Here is a 16547-nt window from a genome sequence, read left to right on the forward strand (position 1 = left end):
AACTTGTAAGATTTGTAAATTTTTGTAGTCATAGGGTAATAAATAATATTTATCATAAATAAAACCGAGTTTTGTTCGTACGCTACACACACTCGCATACATATGTCTATGTCCATCTCGATTCCTTTAAGTTGTTATGAACAAAATTGTGTCAAATACTAGACACACACATTCGCTCGGGTGTAAAAAAATAAGTTAAATAATTTACGGAGGATATAACCTTGTGAGCCAATCTGAGTTGTTTTTTATTACCGATATTTTATCCACAAAAAATATGAAATCATGAAAATAATAGCTTCTGTGATCCAATCACTCCATTGTTCCCCACCTCCTACGCACTTCGCCCCTCCCTTTAGTATACAAGCTTCATCCATGAAACTCACTCACTTCAGATAACTTCAAACGCCCACATTTTTTTATCAAACATACAATCGTGAACATTTTCCCCTGGTATTTTGTTTAGCGGTTGATACGCAAATCTTTCCAGGCGCAATGTTACGCATTGAATAGGAGTGCGAGGATGAAGGGAATGAAGGAAGTTATTAAGTGGCTCATGTTTATTGCGGTTTAGCCCTATTTAACAGATTTGGTTTCATACTACTGGTGGTGGGGTAGGTAGACTTTGGATGTGGGGAGAAAAATTTAAACATTTGCATAAGTGTAGCCGTAAGTGTTTGGTGGGAAAATGAGTTTGTGTTGTCGATTCATATAAAAGGCAACAAAGATTGACTTTTGACCCATGCACAATTAATAGCTTTAGACTTCCATTTTCTTATAATGCAATAGGGGCTCTTTTTTTTATATATACAAGTCGCCACGGGAGCAGCTAGAGGTGACTCATATTTCATGTTTATTTCTAGTCCATAAAAATTCAAGGTTCTTAAAAACTATAGATAAATTAATAGTTAAGTACTAAAAACACTGGAAATTAATGTACCGAACTTTCGAAAAATAAGAAATTGAAAGTAAGATCTCGAAATATTATCGAATTCATTTCCGTTTAAGAAAACATCAATTGACATAGAACTCGAGATCTTATTTAAGCATTTGAGCCCCAGGGGTTATAGAAAAAACTCTGTTGCAGAATCCCAAACAGGGCAAACGCACTTTATCTAGATGAGTACGAAAAGACCTGCCTAAGCTAAAAGGAGTCACAATCCAGCTATCCAAGGAAATTAAATATCTGGGAGTAATCCTCGATAGTAAGCTCCTATGGAAATCACACGTTGAAACAAAGACATCCAAAGCACTGACAGCCTTCTGGCAATGCAAAGGTGTCTTTGGGAAAACGTGGAGTCTTTCCAGGTCCTATGGATCTACACGGCTATGATAAGACCTATTATAACCTATGCATTCGTGGTCTGGATGAGTTGACTCTCTCTCGTGGGAGTCAGGAGGACCTTATCGAGACTACAACGCCCTGTGGCCATCTGTTGCACCGAAACTTTTCCACCTACTTCAGGCCCGGCATTAGATGCTCTAATTGGTTTACCACCACTTGATGCTTTCATCTAAGGAGAGGCCTTGAAGGCCATCTGCAGGCTGAAACACAATGGGAACTGGTACGGCCCATGTCCGGCATTGGAAAACAGAGAAGGCATGGACGTCGATCCAACGATTCTCTCTATGCCCCTTGACTCCATGCCATCAAGAGTCGTACTTAAAAAGAGATACATGTAGTGCTGCCAGAGGCTCAGTTGGGGTCAAACTCAGAAAATGAGCCCGGCAAATACTGTTTTCGCATGCCTACGGATGGCTCCAGGACCGAGCATGGCTCCGGCTCTGGGGTCTACGTGGAATCCAGCGGGACAAAACTGCACTTTTCTCTTGGAATGCATGCATCTGTGCTTCAAGCGGAGGAAACGGCCCAATTTGTGTAAAGAAAATATGAAGAAAATATTTTCAAAAAGTCCAACAAGAATTCGATTCTTCCAAGAAAAGCAACCAGATCTACCTCTACCACCTCAACCAGTAAGTTTTTTTTTTAAATCCATGTATGTATCAATTATTAAAAAATTTGGCATTTTTAAAGGTCGTGACACGCTGGGGAACTTGGAGGCAGCATCATATTTTGCAAAAAATTTTAACGGAAGCAAAGATATTGTTGATGGTTTCAATGACGATGCGGCTTGCGTTATTTTTTGTAAGAATTTGTTTGCAAACAAGGGAGTTCGAGAGGACTTGGCTTATATTCAGGCTAACTTTGGGTTTATAGAAGGCGAGAGAAATTCATTCAAAATTCTTAAGAAAAGAGGTTACTTTTACACCTAAACATATTTCCATACTTTTATATACTAGTTCAATCCCCTATTAACTTGTTCATCATGCATTGTCTTACTTACTTATTTGTAAAAAATCGTTTTAATTTCAATATTTTCAAGTGCAGAACACATTTTTATTTCAGGACGATTTTAAATGACTAAAAATTTGGATTTTAGAACGTAGATTTATAACGATTTTCTACTTTTAATATTGAAATTAAAACGAAATTACACAACGACCGTTTTCACCAGAAATCGTTCGGTGATCTGTCAGATAAGGTGCCAGTTAGCGTTAACTGAAGATGGTGAAAACGGCGCTAATAAATATTGAGTTGAAAAATGCACGGTCTACGAATTAGTAGTGGATTAGGCTAGTATATACTAAGATTGGTAATTTAATAATTAATATTTAGGCGAGCCAATAAATTCCTTTAAATTAATGCTTCCTGATAATCGCATGAGGTTATTACCCGAAACTTTTAAAATAGACTTAGTGGTACTGTGCTACTATGATAGCAAGGGCGAAAAATCATAGTCAACCTCTGTATATATTTTTAAATATATTTAACTGTACGTAAAAGTGTGTACATATTTAAAAAATTGAAAAATAAATGCCTTTTTTTTTGCCTATTTTCAAATGTTTGCTGCCTTTTAATCCTAACCCTGACCATAACCATTAGGTCGCATTTAGCTGGATAATAAGCACAAAGAACAAGGTGGCACAAAATTAATCATCCAATTTCGTTATAAATACCTATGTATATATTTAATATGGATTTCTTTATAATTTCTTTTGCCAATTTTTTTGGGAAAATATTTAACGTTTTCTCGTCTTACGCGCTTTTTTTAAGTTTGTGGAACATATCCTCAATTTACCATATGTCGCATGTTATTTTTTCTGTGTAATTTTTTGCACGCATTTCTACCGTGTAAAAACAGAGTTGAGTGTATGAACGTAATGAATGTATGTATAAAGTAATGCCAGAGCTCTTCTCGCTCAGTTTCACAAATTTGTTGTTGCCATGTAAATTACCAACCTTTGTAGGGTATTTATCTCAGGTAAGTTTCGCAAAGCGAGGAATTTCGTTGCAAAGGATCAGTAGCGGCGAGTTTTAACATCTACAGGTAAGCATACTTGGCCTCGGCCAATGCATAAATAAGAGGTAAATGGAAATTGGCGCCATCAGTTCCTTGGTATCCGCTTAGTCAGTGCTCTGGTGCAGTTGCTACCGGTCAGTGTAAGATCTGCAGTGACTTTATATTTCTATAATAGCGCACTTTGAAATAAACTATTTAAGTACAAATAAATTCGGCTAGATTTTACGGAAACTGTGTTTAAAACAAATAAGCAAATAACGGAGACCGACTACTGTGCGTGCTGCCAAACTGTTTTGCGTTGGTGCTCCATCTAGTGAGAAATTCCGATGCTTTAAACGGAACGTGACTTGGCATCATTTTTCCTTTTTGTGGCAGCACTGGTAGCGTGGGTTTTCATTTGAAAGAAAAAAGTTCGTAACATTTGAAACGCTTGTTATGGAAGACGATTTTCAAATCGAATTCATGTCGCTGCCACTTGGAGATCTCCAGGACCACTATGGTAAATTGTTTGAACGTTATCGCCAAATGCGTGATGACGCCGAGGCGGACACTCAGCGTATCTACGAGTTGAAGCGCAATCTGGAGACGGCGTATGCCGCCGAAACTTATCTGTCGCAAGAAATTGACGAGTTGATGCAGACGCTGGCGTCTATTGAGAAGGAGAGTAAGGGACACACAAGAGCACAGACCGAGCTGGAAGATTTGCGTAGACAACATCGCACATTAACTGTAGATTACACAACATTGCAGCAAGATTATGCCGCGTTAAACACAGAAAATGCCGAATTGCGGAAACAATTGGAAACAGCCAAATCGGCGAAGAGGTTGAGCTCATCTTCGTTGATGGGCTCGGGCACAGAAGAACTCACGGAGCGTATAGCCGATTTGGAAGGAGAAAATTTCGCTTTAATGCAAAAACTGGAAGATTTTCAAGAAAATGCTGTGAAGCAAACAATGGCATTGGCCGAACGTGAGGTAAGTGCACCTTTTGCATTGGAAATAACTTGTTTGGGTGTAGGTGCACAAAAGGTTTTTCGTATTACAGAGTAACATAGAAATTTTAAGGGATCAAGTGACGTGCTTGGAAGAAAATTTACGTTCAAAGCGTGATGATTTGGAAGAGAAGACGACCTTGCTTGAGAGCACGCAGGAACAACTAGCAGATGTTAATTCTCGTTTGGCTATGCTGGAAAGCAAGCCAGAAGGAGTTGGTAGGGATATTTTGAAATATTTTTCATAAATGTAAAAAACACAAAAACAAATGTTTTCAGACCGCAAGGGTAATTCACTCTTTGCCGAGGTAGACGACCAGCGACAGGCTATGAAGAAACTTTTAGCTGCACAAAAGAAAAGCTATATAGATATGAAAAAAGTTTTCCATGACAGCCAATCGGAAGTGAGACGTCTGAAGCGTGAGAATATAGCAATGCATACCGAACTCAGGGAGTGCAGTTCTATTTTCTGTGCAGCTGACCGTACATATCAGGGTAATTATAAGTCAACTTTTATTATAATAATTACCTAAATTTCTTATGATCCAATGCCTTTGTTTTTAGACAAACTGAACGAACGCATTCACCAGTTGCTCAACCAAGTGGAGGGTTTGGAGAAGAAATTGAGTGTGACACATGATCGACTACGTGATTTGGCCACCGATAAAGGCGTTGCGTGGATTGATTCGATGCTGAATTTTTGCAAGTATGAATTACTTGTTAAAGTAGTAGCTTATACAACAAGCGTAGGCTGTAAGGTTCGGAAGATGCTTCATTACATACGCGCACACTGTGAAATACAGATGGGCGTAGTATCCCTGTGATAGACATTTGATTACATATTTCATCATCACATTCTCTTAGTAAATTATCCCGTTCTGTTTTTTTTTTTTGTTAATTTAAATTTTTTTTTGGAGTTTATGGTTTTTTTTAAGGCATACTGTTCGTTAGACTTGATTAGTGAATTGAGTGCAGATGCATTATCGTCTTGAAAGATCTCATTAATAGGCCCAAATGTTTCACGCATCTTCCAACAGAACCTTACCGCTGTTCCCCTACAATGTTCAATTCAAACGCGCCATAGTACGATATTGCCTCCCATACCATAACACCACTTTCACGGCTGTGATATCTTCCTTTGGGGTACGGTACACTAGATACGGCTAGTTTACTGGGGCGGCATCCCTTGGTCGGGAAAACCCCGAGTCATTCCGCTAGGTTAGGTCAGGTGGTCCTGTCATTCCGGTAACTTAGAACAGGCTGACAAGAGAATGCCTTTTCTCCTTTCTTACGTTGGAGTTATAATAGTAATTGTATCCATTCGGCCCATCGAGATAGAACTTCTTTTCGTCGCTAAATAAGTACCGTTCACCGGAATAGTTATTTGTAACACAAATCCAAGCCGTGGTGTTCCTTGCAAAATCGAGGGACCGTTCTTTGCTAATTTTATTCAAAGGTGTTTTCTTTTTTTTTTGTAATTTTGTATGCTTCGGATGCTGCGCTTTTAGAAAAGTGTTTCAAACGGTGGTTTTTTTGGCTGCGACATTTGCCATTTCTTTAATTTTTGCCTTTCCTTTAATTTTTACCATTTCTTTGATTTTTGCCGTTAGAAAAGCGAAATTTTACGCAATCCTAAGGATTTTGCGGGCTTCATTAGGTGTCAGGGCTATCGCAGTTCTGCCTTTCAATAGTTCTTACCATAGGAGGCACCCTGCTTCCCGTAAAGATCCACAACGTTTGGACATCGACCAATCGTTTTGGTGATTTGAAAGCTGCTCTGAGTCAATATAATGATTTGTTTCGCGATTTCGCGATCTGTTAAACCGTCCTGCTTTCCATTTTATTAGACCAAACACAATATTTAAAAAAAAAACGACTCTTCTCACGGCTTTAATGCGCAAAATAAGTGCCTCATTTCAAGCGAACCTATAAATCAAGCACAATATTACAACTGCTGAAGTTTTATTGCTGCGAAGTAAAAAGTAAACTCTTCACTTTATCGGAATTATCAGAAACCCTTGTGTTAACATAAAATGTGGTTGCTTTGTTGACCATTTTATTCCATAAAAATTATTGCCTCTAATCAAGTGAACCGGAGTGTAAGTGTGTTCCACAAAAACTTTTTGACTCCTATTTAGACAAGAAACTGATGATCTCAAGAAACAACTACACGCCGTACGAATTCAGAAAGCCAGTTTGGAAGAGCAGTTACGCAACGTGCAACAGGAGATGACACGGTAAGTATCTGTACATCAATTGCAACCGCATAAAAGAACAACTAACATGAATTATACTTTGTGAATAGATGGCGCTTCGAAGCATTAAAAACGCGTTGCGTACTGCTCGACCGAGAGAATATTTTGAATGAGAATGGGCTCCCATTTAAAGCCGTCCACGCAATGGAGTTGAAAATTAGTCAGAAAGATCAGGAAAAGGCGCGTCCACGCATTGTACACGGCTCACCTGGAGCTCCACAAACGAGCACACCTGTCGAAAAGAAACCACAAATGCTTGGCGGGCCATTGCTGATCTCTCCGTTGGAACGTACTTCAGCAATAGCCAGCACATCACCTAACATTTTGCCGAATATACAGGAAGAAAACCTAGAAAAAGTTACTACATTGCAGCCAAAAATAGAAGTGGAATGCTTATTAGAACACACAGAAATGTCCATAAAACAAGAGGACTCGGATGTATCTTTACCAGATCAAAACGATAGTAAAAAGTCAAAAATAAAAGTGGAATGCAAAGAAAACATTGAACTGCCACTAAAAGAGGAGGAAGCAGACTCATTTTTACCCGATCAAAGTGGTACTAAAAAGTCACTATTGCATGAGCTTACGACAGACAACAACAGCTTGACAAAGGAACTAAAAATACCGCCTACGAAATGTGCCAAGAAGACACCTCCAGGTTTAGATGCTCCTCCCGGGCGGTCGATTCTTTCAAAGAAACGTGATCCTTTAGCTACTAAACAGGATTCCGAAAAAAATGTTCAATTCAGTAGCCAAGATCCGACCGTTCACGAAATCAGTGCCAATGTCAGCATGGGCCAGGACACGTCAAGCAGTGATAGTGGGTATAAAGAGGGAAAGCACAAGGCTTACATTAAGCAGATGCGCACAAAATCGAATGTTATTGTGCGCCGTGTAATTATGCCTTCTAAGCGTGAAACAACATAAGTGCCATTAAGCATTCATGCACATTCAAGATTTATATTATTTTGCATGGATTCAAAAAGGTGTATAACTTAGAGTTGAAATGCGACAATGGTTTTCAGCCGTTTGATAATGCACCGCTTTAAAACTCTAATATATTCACCTTTGTTCGCGAACCCAATTATTTATTTATATATTTTTTTTTATTCTACTTCTCCAATTTAATATTTATCCTAACGATTCTCACAAACTGTCGTCGTGTGAAGCTAAGGATTAGATGCGCGTTTTGTGAAATTATTAATTTTCAGTTGCATTTATATTTGTTGAAGTTTGAGCTTTGCAATATTGGAACACTTTGTGATAATCGTTGCATAAATATTTACTAAGATTTTAACTGAAATTACGGATTTTTTAAAGCATTGAAGTAAAGCAAAATATACTGGAATCTAGATTTTTAATATTAAGCTGTGTAGTTAGATAAAAATCATACGATCTGTGCATATATGTATGTAAATAAAAAGGGCTAATATTTACCGTTATTTGTTAATGTATGTATGTATTTGGAAAAATGTTTGACTCAATTTTCTCGAATCCGTTTGGAAAATGTGGTGTACAGGGTCCGGAACTCGAAGTGTAAACAACTTTAGACGGCTCGTGCAGCTGATGCCCGTGCAGGTAGTTGGCTAAATGAGAGTCCAGAGTATTGTTTATAAGCGCGCGGAAGCATTTTGCCGAGAGTAAACGTGAAAAAAGAAAATCAGTAATGGAATTCAAACGTAATAGTCGGATTGCATTATATGTATTTGGCTGGAAAATCACAACCAGCGATTGTACGTGAGCTCGAGCACCTTCAAGTAAATAAAGTTTTTGCTTATCGCACCACTACTCGTTGCGCCGATAAAGGTAGCATTGCGAAACGTCATGGAGGTGGCCATCAGAAGACCGCAACGTCACGTGAAATATTTCAAAAAGTGAAGAAGCGACTTGAGCGAAATCCCCGACGAAGTGCCATAAAATGGCAAAAGAACTGAAAATATCTGACCGTAGCATCCGCCGCATACTGAAAAATGATTTCAAAGTTAAGTCTACAAGCACCAAAGTAACAACAAGTCAGACTTGAGAGAGCGGGGAGTTGCTTCGCTTGGCCGAAAGCGGTCAATTTCCGAACATTGTGTTTTCTGACGAAAAAACCTTTCAAATTGAGCAATTTGTAAACTCCCAAAACAGTAGGGTTTATTTGAGCGACCGTTCATCGATTGGCCACGAGGAGGCAGCACCGCCATAAGCTAAACCATTACCCGCTGTTACCGCAGATGGGTGCTCTCCAATCGTTTTCATCGAGCCTGGCGTCAAGGTAATTGCGAAAAAATATGGGGAAAGTATTCTGAAGGTTGTTTTGAAGCCGTGAGCAGGCAAACATTTCGGTGGCAGACCATGGGCGTTTTAACAGGACTCGGGCGAACCAAGAATGGCTAAAAAACGACCACACAATGGCTCTCAAATTCACCAGACGCGAATCCAATGGATTATTCTCTTTGGACCATTTTGGAGAGCAAGGCAAAAGGTGGTCATATCAAGCAAAAGTTAGTTGATTCTTAATTTTGTATTATTTTCACACATTTTTTACTTTGAATTGAATAAAAGTACTTTTCCAAACTATATTTATGGCCTTCTTAATTGGTTACACTTCTTAATTTGGTTACGGATTGCTTGCGAGGCAAATTCACATGCCGAATATGCTGAATATTTCGGTGTCAATTTTGGATAAGTAGAAGCTTAACATACTACAACACCTGGGACGCAAGAGTAGCCATATATATATTGAATTGGCTCTTACATCATATATTTGGGAACGAAATAGCAGACGCATTGGCGAGAGAGGCTGTGACCTCGCCTTTAATATAACCCGAGCGTTTCTTGCTTTGGCACAAAACACCATCAAAGAGAAGTAAAGAGCGATGTTCGCTGGCACCAAACTATGGGGCTAAAAAAGTTTTGAAAAACTTAACCCAGACCAAGCATACACCGGGAATGCTCACGGACTTTCTCATAGGCTACTGCAGACAGACTGCGAAGTCTTCTGCACATGATCGGGACTTAGTTCTACGGACTCTTGTCGTTTCTGCGACCAATCTCAGGAGACTCCAATGTACCTTCTCCTGGAATGCAGCGCTATAACACGGAGAAGGTTGAGACATCTCGGTCAACTGCAGCTAGAAAAAAGGTACATACGATTAGCTCCATCCCGAGTTTAATAAGAGAACTGGTTCTGGATGAGGTACTGTGATGAGTAGAGGGCACAAAATACCATAGGTGGGCACACTGCATTATAAATTTACTGCATTACAAATAGCAGTAAGCAGTAAAATTTTACTGGTTACTGAAAAAAATTTGCATTACCAGTACACTTTTACTGATTACTGAAAAAAATTGCAGTAAAAATATTTTTTTACTGATTACTGAAAAAAAATTGCAGTAAAAATATTTTTTTACTGATTACTGAAAAAAATTGCAGTAAAAATATTTTTTTACTGATTACTGAAAAAAATTTGCAGTAAAAATATTTTTTTACTGATTACTGAAAAAATTGCAGTAAAAATATTTTTTTACTGATTACTGAAAAAAATTTGCAGTAAAAATATTTTTTTACTGATTACTGAAAAAAATTTGCAGTAAAAATATTTTTTTACTGATTACTGAAAAAATTGCAGTACAAATATTTTTTTACTGATTACTGAAAAAATTGCAGTAAAATTACTGATAATATAATTTGATTTGCATTATCAGTATAATATTTACTGTTTATGGGAAGTCAAAATGTAATACACTCTCATCACGAGATTCAATCATTTATGTACTCAATAATTCTTTCTTTTTTTTTGGTTTCTCTTATTTTCCTAAATAACAAAATAATAACCCCATAACTGTAACTGTCGTACAATCCAAACAAAAGAATTGGATGAAGATACACTGAAAAAAATAGGCCAATAAATATTCATTGCACCCTACACATATCTATACAACATAGAAAGAGTAGAGGTTAAAGATATATTATTTTTACATAAATTATCAGATTCTTTGTCAGAATCGATTAACCTACGTTCTTTCGTTTGTCAAATCAAGTTTACTTCAATATAATAATAAGTACTCTTTAAATTAAGAAGAATGAATAATTTGCAAATATTTTGCAGGGTATCAACAAGTCAGGTTCGCTAGACTATAAAGTCTTTTGTAATATTTTCCATGTGCGCAATCAATGAATAAAACAGAAGCAATCGATTTCCTTCAGGGTGAAAAGACCATGTATTTTGGTTATTTCATACCCACTATAGTGTCCTTAAGTATAAAAATGCGTCGTTTGGAGCCTAAAAGTTTGAAGTATTTAACCGAAAGTAGCAAAAAAATGCATGAAGCTTTGCTTAAAAGATTTGAAAAGTACTTCCTGATTCAGCCTGACGCTTGGGATGCTGTTATTGCCGCTATTTCTGTCCCTGACATTAAGTTGCGATTTGTGAAAGCTCTTTTAGAAACAGCTAAAACGCAAACAGAAGAGGAAGTTAAAAAAATGTTCAACACTTATGTGGTCAAGTATGGAAAAGTAGCCTGTGCCAAAACTCGTATTCTACCTCAACCACCTCAAAAAACATTTTTTGACTTCGGGGATGAAAGTAATGGTAAACTGTTTACACTTGGTTTTCAATTAAATATTTGTTTTATGCATATATTTACTTAAATAGATATTAGCATACAATGTGGTTCCACTGACTCGGAAAATTATTTGCAAGAAACGCTATTATACCTGGCCGAACGAGAAGAAACAACAAGTTGCCTAAATAAATATCAGGCTATTAAAAACGTATTTTTAAAATATAATACCCCATTACCGTCATCTGCACCTGTAGAACGGTTGTTTTCATTCGCTGGAATTGTAAATCAGTCTAGAAGGCAAAAACTCAGCGATGCAAATTTTGAAATGCTTGTGTTAAGAAAGGCTAATAGCTAATAGCAAATAAAATTATATTAACAGTAATTTTACTGCAATTTTTTCAGTAATCAGTAAAAAAATATTTTTACTGCAAATTTTTTTCAGTAATCAGTAAAAAAATATTTTTACTGCAATTTTTTCAGTAATCAGTAAAAAAATATTTTTAATGCAAATTTTTTTCAGTAATCAGTAAAAAAATATTTTTACTGCAATTTTTTTCAGTAATCAGTAAAAAAATATTTTTACTGCAATTTTTTTCAGTAATCAGTAAAAGTGTACTGGTAATGCAAATTTTTTTCAGTAATCAGTAAAAGTGTACTGGTAATGCAAATTTTTTTCAGTAATCAGTAAAAGTTTACTGGTAATGAAAATTAAATTGCAATATCAGTAAAATATTATATTTACTGCATTCTTACTGTTACTGCAAAGTGCCCACCTATGCAAAATACCATATGTTTGTTTTTTTGTAGCAGCAAAAACATTCCCCATACATGTACGAGGAGTGCTGCTGGAGTAGCAGTCCTTGGCCGAATATATAGTAAATGCGGGTCGTTTCGGTAACGTAGAACCGACTGTCAGGGGAACTACCAAGTGGTCGAAGTGCAAACCTCATAAAGAATCGAATCTAATCTAAAAGTACATCATTTGTTGGTTCTTCGGCCAAGCTCCTCCTCCAATTTGCCTGGAGCGTCGTGAAGTTCCATAAATGGAGGGTCAAACAGTTTTGCGCCGCCTTCGAACGGCAGATATTTTTTATGTGGAGCTTTTTCATGGCAGAAATACACTCGCAGGCTTGCCATTGTCTGCCGAGGAAAAAACTTTTTCTTCATTTTGGTGTTTCACCGAGATTCGAACCTATATTTTCTCTGAATTCCGAATGGTAGTCACGCACCAACCCATTCGGCTACGGCGGCTGCCGTAGTGCGACTTGAAGTTACATAAATGGAGGGTCAGTTTCACACTGCCTTCGAACAGTAGATAGCTTTTTATGAGAGACTTTAGTCTTACCGTTGGGCACCTCAACTTCACCGCTGGCGAAAATGAGTGATTCACTGTTCGCGTCTGTTTCGCAGATTGTACCGCCTTCTGATTTCGAGACTAATGGCTATACAACCGAATTGGAATGGGAGGCCAAGTCATTTGCTTATAAAATCCCTTAATTTGAAGACGCTTTATACTTCTCTGAATAGTGGTCCAATTTTGGGGTGTGAGGGACGGGTGGGATTATCTATTGGGTTGGGGAATAAGTCCATAGCGTTTTTATATTTTCTTTCGTTTAACAACGATTTGTTTGCTGTTTGGTAAAGACTAAGTATTCATTCGATAGAACTCTTTCTGCTCTACAAAACTAAAAAATGAAATATCCAAGAGGCAAAAATCAACATTTTCGACACCTGCTCTTCTTTACTTTTCATCGAGGTCAAAAAGCTGCCGAAGCAGCACGAGACAGTTGCCACGTGTATGGAGAAGGTGTCATACGCGAGTCTACAGCACGGAAATAGTTGGCAAAGTTCAAAAATGGCGACTTTGATGTCGTTGACACGTGCCGCAGCGGGACGCAGGCCTTCTGAATCCGATGAAGATCGCCTCAAATCTCTTTTGAAGGAGAACGGTCGTCAAACCACTCGTGAATTGGCGGAAAGAATTAACTGCGATCATAAAACGATTCTCAATCACCTTCATTCAATGGGATTTACCGAAAATTTGGGAGCCTGGGTGCCTCACGAGCTCAACGAAAAAACAAAGAAAGTCGCCTTCAAATTGCTTCTCAGCATCTCGCCCGCCATCGAGCAACACGCGGTCATAAACATCGCGTTTTGTAGCGAGTCGTCACGGGAGGTGAGGAATGATTCCTATTCATCGATACGAAGGATCCAGGTGTCTCCAGGAGATACGTCAAAGCCGAATCTTCACCCAAAGAAGCTCATGAAATGTGTTTGGTGGGACTGGGAGGGCATGGTGCATTGGGAAATGCTCGAAGAGAATGCCACGGTCAACAAGGAGCTCTACATTGCCCAGCTACACCGCTTGAATGAGGATATTCGACTAAAAATACCTCATCGACATGGTTAAACCATACTCCTTCCCGACAACCCCAAACTCCATGTTGCACAAGTCGTCGCAGCCGCACTCCAAGAGCTCGAATGAGAGGTCGTTCACCGACCGTTCTTGCACCGACCGATTACCATCTTTTCCGCTGTTGAAACATATGAAGGGTGATACCTTCGATAACAAAGAGGTCCTTAAAGACTGGCTCAACAACTTCTTTGACACCAGACCAGTCGATTTTTGGTGGAACGGCATCAACAAATTGGTCGAGAGGTGGGAACAGGTTGCAAACAGCAACGGAGATTATATAATAACTGATTAACTTGTTGATATAATTATTGTTTTTTGTTTAAATAAAAGTCTTCGTTAAAAACGCTAAGAATTTACTCCCCAAACAGTACTTCAAAATGCGTACATTTCTGTTAAAAACGAATGTTACGAATTTAGATTTCATTACTCGTTCCGTCCATTTATCTTTGCAAATAAATTGCAGCCAACTTCATGGCAACGGCAAAACGCCAACTTTTGATTTCCTTCCAAAAGTCTTCTGGCCGTACATAAACTAACTGAATAGTAGAAAAAATTTCATTCCAAATGTGTTACAATAGAGTGAGAATAATGACATCAACCACAAAAAAGTCTCTGCTACGTATCTTCATACCAAAATACGAAATCAGTAAGTTTTCAAAAAATTGTGTACAACAAAAATGCAAAGACTCATGCATAAATAACTACAAAATGGGACAGGAGATGATAATAACAATAAGAAAATTGTTTCAGCATAAATAAGAAAAGAGATTAGTTATAAGTTAGAATGTTTATGTTGTGTGTATGTACAGTGGCTGCAAGCTAAAGTGAGACGCCAAGGCAAAACTGTTCCCCGCATAAGATTTTTGAACTAAAACAAGCAGCCAATAAGTAAGGAGGTGCTATATTTGGTGCGGGCCGAACTTTATATACTCGCAAAAATTTTAGTAAAATTTAATTTTAGCTGGCTGTTAGTTTTTGGAACCGATCAAACTCATAGACATTGAGAGTTGCAGTCTGTAACAAAAGCGTTGACATCCTACCTGATGTCTACTTTCAGAATTCATAGAGGTCGGTCTCCATTAGGTATCGCTAGGGATCAAAAGGTCTATGCATGGCTTAATGTCAACCAGGCTAACCTAACCTGACCTAATCCTTACTTACTTACTTAGGTGGCCATAACAACCCGTTACCGAGTTACGGCCGACCTCACTAGCTCTCTCCAGGCGCCTCTACTTCGCGCGCGCCTTCTCCAATTCTGTACACCAAGCGAGCATAGAGGTTCCTCCACCTGGTCTTTCCACCGGAGCAATGGTCTTCCTCAGCGTCGGCTCCCTTGGACACCTTCTTTGCTGGAGCTTCTTCATCCATACGCACGTCATGCCCTAGCCAACGCAGGCGTTGGATGGCGAGGCGTTGAACTACGTCAATGTCGACGTAGAGCTCATACAGCTCGTGGTTCATTCTTGAACGGTAGTTTTCGCAAACGCGCACAGAACCGAATATCTTACGAAGAACTTTTCTCTCGAACACCCCAAGAGAGGCTGCATCGCTTTGTGACGCTACCGATGCACCTATTAGCAAGAGTGATGCTCCGTTTGATCTCCTGGCTGATATCGTTGTTGCTGTTAACGGCGGTGCCAAGATAAATAAATTCTGGCACAACTTCGAAGGTAACCTGACCTAATCCAAAATAGTAAAATAAAACAGGAAAAACTCAGCTCCAAGGTTGATAGATTACTAGGTCTGCTATTTCGCTATGGTGAAAAAATTGTGAGGAGAAGTGAGTGACGTGGCAGCCAACGTCACTTGGGAGGCTCTGCAGCCGAATTCCGCACGATCATTTCACGTGCATTTACACACTCAAATCAATCGTTGTTTCGATAGCCACGAAGTGTTTTTCGTATATCACTAACACAATCTTAGTTTTTTCGTGAACAAACCGCTTTGTGACCCAATCAGCAGATTCTGTAAAATTCGCTCAGAGCCGAGTAATGGTCCGCAACGTAGCACACTTCTAAAAATCGTTTCACTATGGCCACTTCTATTCTAACACAGCCACAATTGAAATTTTTGTCACAATTGGCTTTTACAAAAGCTCCAAAGTTCAATCTATTTCAATCGGGAGAAAAACTAAGGAGGCTCTAAGGGTAGGCTACAAATGAAAACAGCTGTTGAATAACAAACAGAAAAGTGATGAAGTTAATTGTTTCAAATTATAGAGAATATTTTGACGCCAGGCTCGATGAAAACGATTGGAGAGAACTGTTAACATTTGTAAAGCCGCTTCACTGCTAAGACAACATTTTCCGTTCTTCCTCTTCTTGATTGGCGAGCTAGCGATTTTTGCCGAGTTTAACAAAGCGCGCCAGTCGTTTCTTTCTCGTGCTACCCGGCGCCAATTGGACACACCAAGTGAAGCCAAGTCCTTCTCCATCTCAACTTTCCAACGCAGAGGAGGTCTTCCTCTTCCTTTCCTAGCACCAGCTGGTACCGCATCGAACACTCTCTGAGCCGGAGCGTTTTTATCCATTCGCATGACAAGACCCAGCCAACGTATCGCTGCTGGATCTTTATTCTCTGTGCTATGTCTATGTCGTCGAAAAGCTCATACACCTAATCGTTCCATCGCCTGCGATATTCGCCGTTGCCAACGTGCGAAGGTCCAAAAATCTTGCGCAGAATCTTTCTCCAAACACTCCAAGCATCGCTTCATCGGATGTTGTCCACGCTTCTGCGCCATACGCTAGGACGGGCATGATGAGAGTCTTGTAGAGTGTTAGTTTTGTTCGTCGAGCGAGGACTTTACTACTCAATTGTCTACTTAGTAAAAAGTAGCACTTGTTGGCATGAGAGATTCTCCGTAAACGTAGTCTCTTACAGCCATGAAATCACAACTCTTAACAGTGACGTGAGTGCCGATACGCGACATTTGGTGCACCGACATTTTTCGTTTGGCCTTCACAATTGAGTTATC

The 16547-nt window shown here is 38.9% G+C and overlaps 2 protein-coding genes across 3 annotated transcripts in view; both read left to right on the forward strand.

Moving 5' to 3' along the window:
• The first annotated feature begins 3297 nt into the window (after nt 1-3297).
• LOC128861446 (protein Spindly) lies at nt 3298-8048 on the forward strand. Of its 2 annotated transcripts, XM_054099584.1 has the most exons (7): nt 3298-3386; nt 3735-4334; nt 4405-4570; nt 4631-4846; nt 4916-5057; nt 6490-6588; nt 6657-8048. In XM_054099584.1, exons 2-7 carry the CDS (start codon nt 3795-3797, stop codon nt 7531-7533), a joined length of 2040 nt encoding a protein of 679 aa, XP_053955559.1. In that variant the 5' UTR covers nt 3298-3386; nt 3735-3794; the 3' UTR covers nt 7534-8048. The 2 variants fall into 2 exon arrangements, with proteins under 2 accessions (XP_053955559.1, XP_053955558.1); XM_054099583.1 differs by having other exon boundaries at nt 3329-4334.
• A 2506-nt stretch (nt 8049-10554) lies between these two features.
• The window catches only part of LOC128860916 (uncharacterized), an 84222-nt gene continuing 78229 nt past the window's right edge, over nt 10555-16547 (forward strand). Inside the window, exons 1-2 of the mRNA XM_054098712.1 lie at nt 10555-11183; nt 11247-11365. Coding sequence (XP_053954687.1) covers nt 10766-11183; nt 11247-11365 — 537 coding nt within the window. The 5' untranslated portion in view covers nt 10555-10765. The remainder of the gene's footprint in view (nt 11184-11246; nt 11366-16547) is intronic.

Source organism: Anastrepha ludens, chromosome 4 (genome assembly GCF_028408465.1).
Source record: "Anastrepha ludens isolate Willacy chromosome 4, idAnaLude1.1, whole genome shotgun sequence".
Lineage (NCBI taxonomy): Eukaryota > Metazoa > Arthropoda > Insecta > Diptera > Tephritidae > Anastrepha > Anastrepha ludens.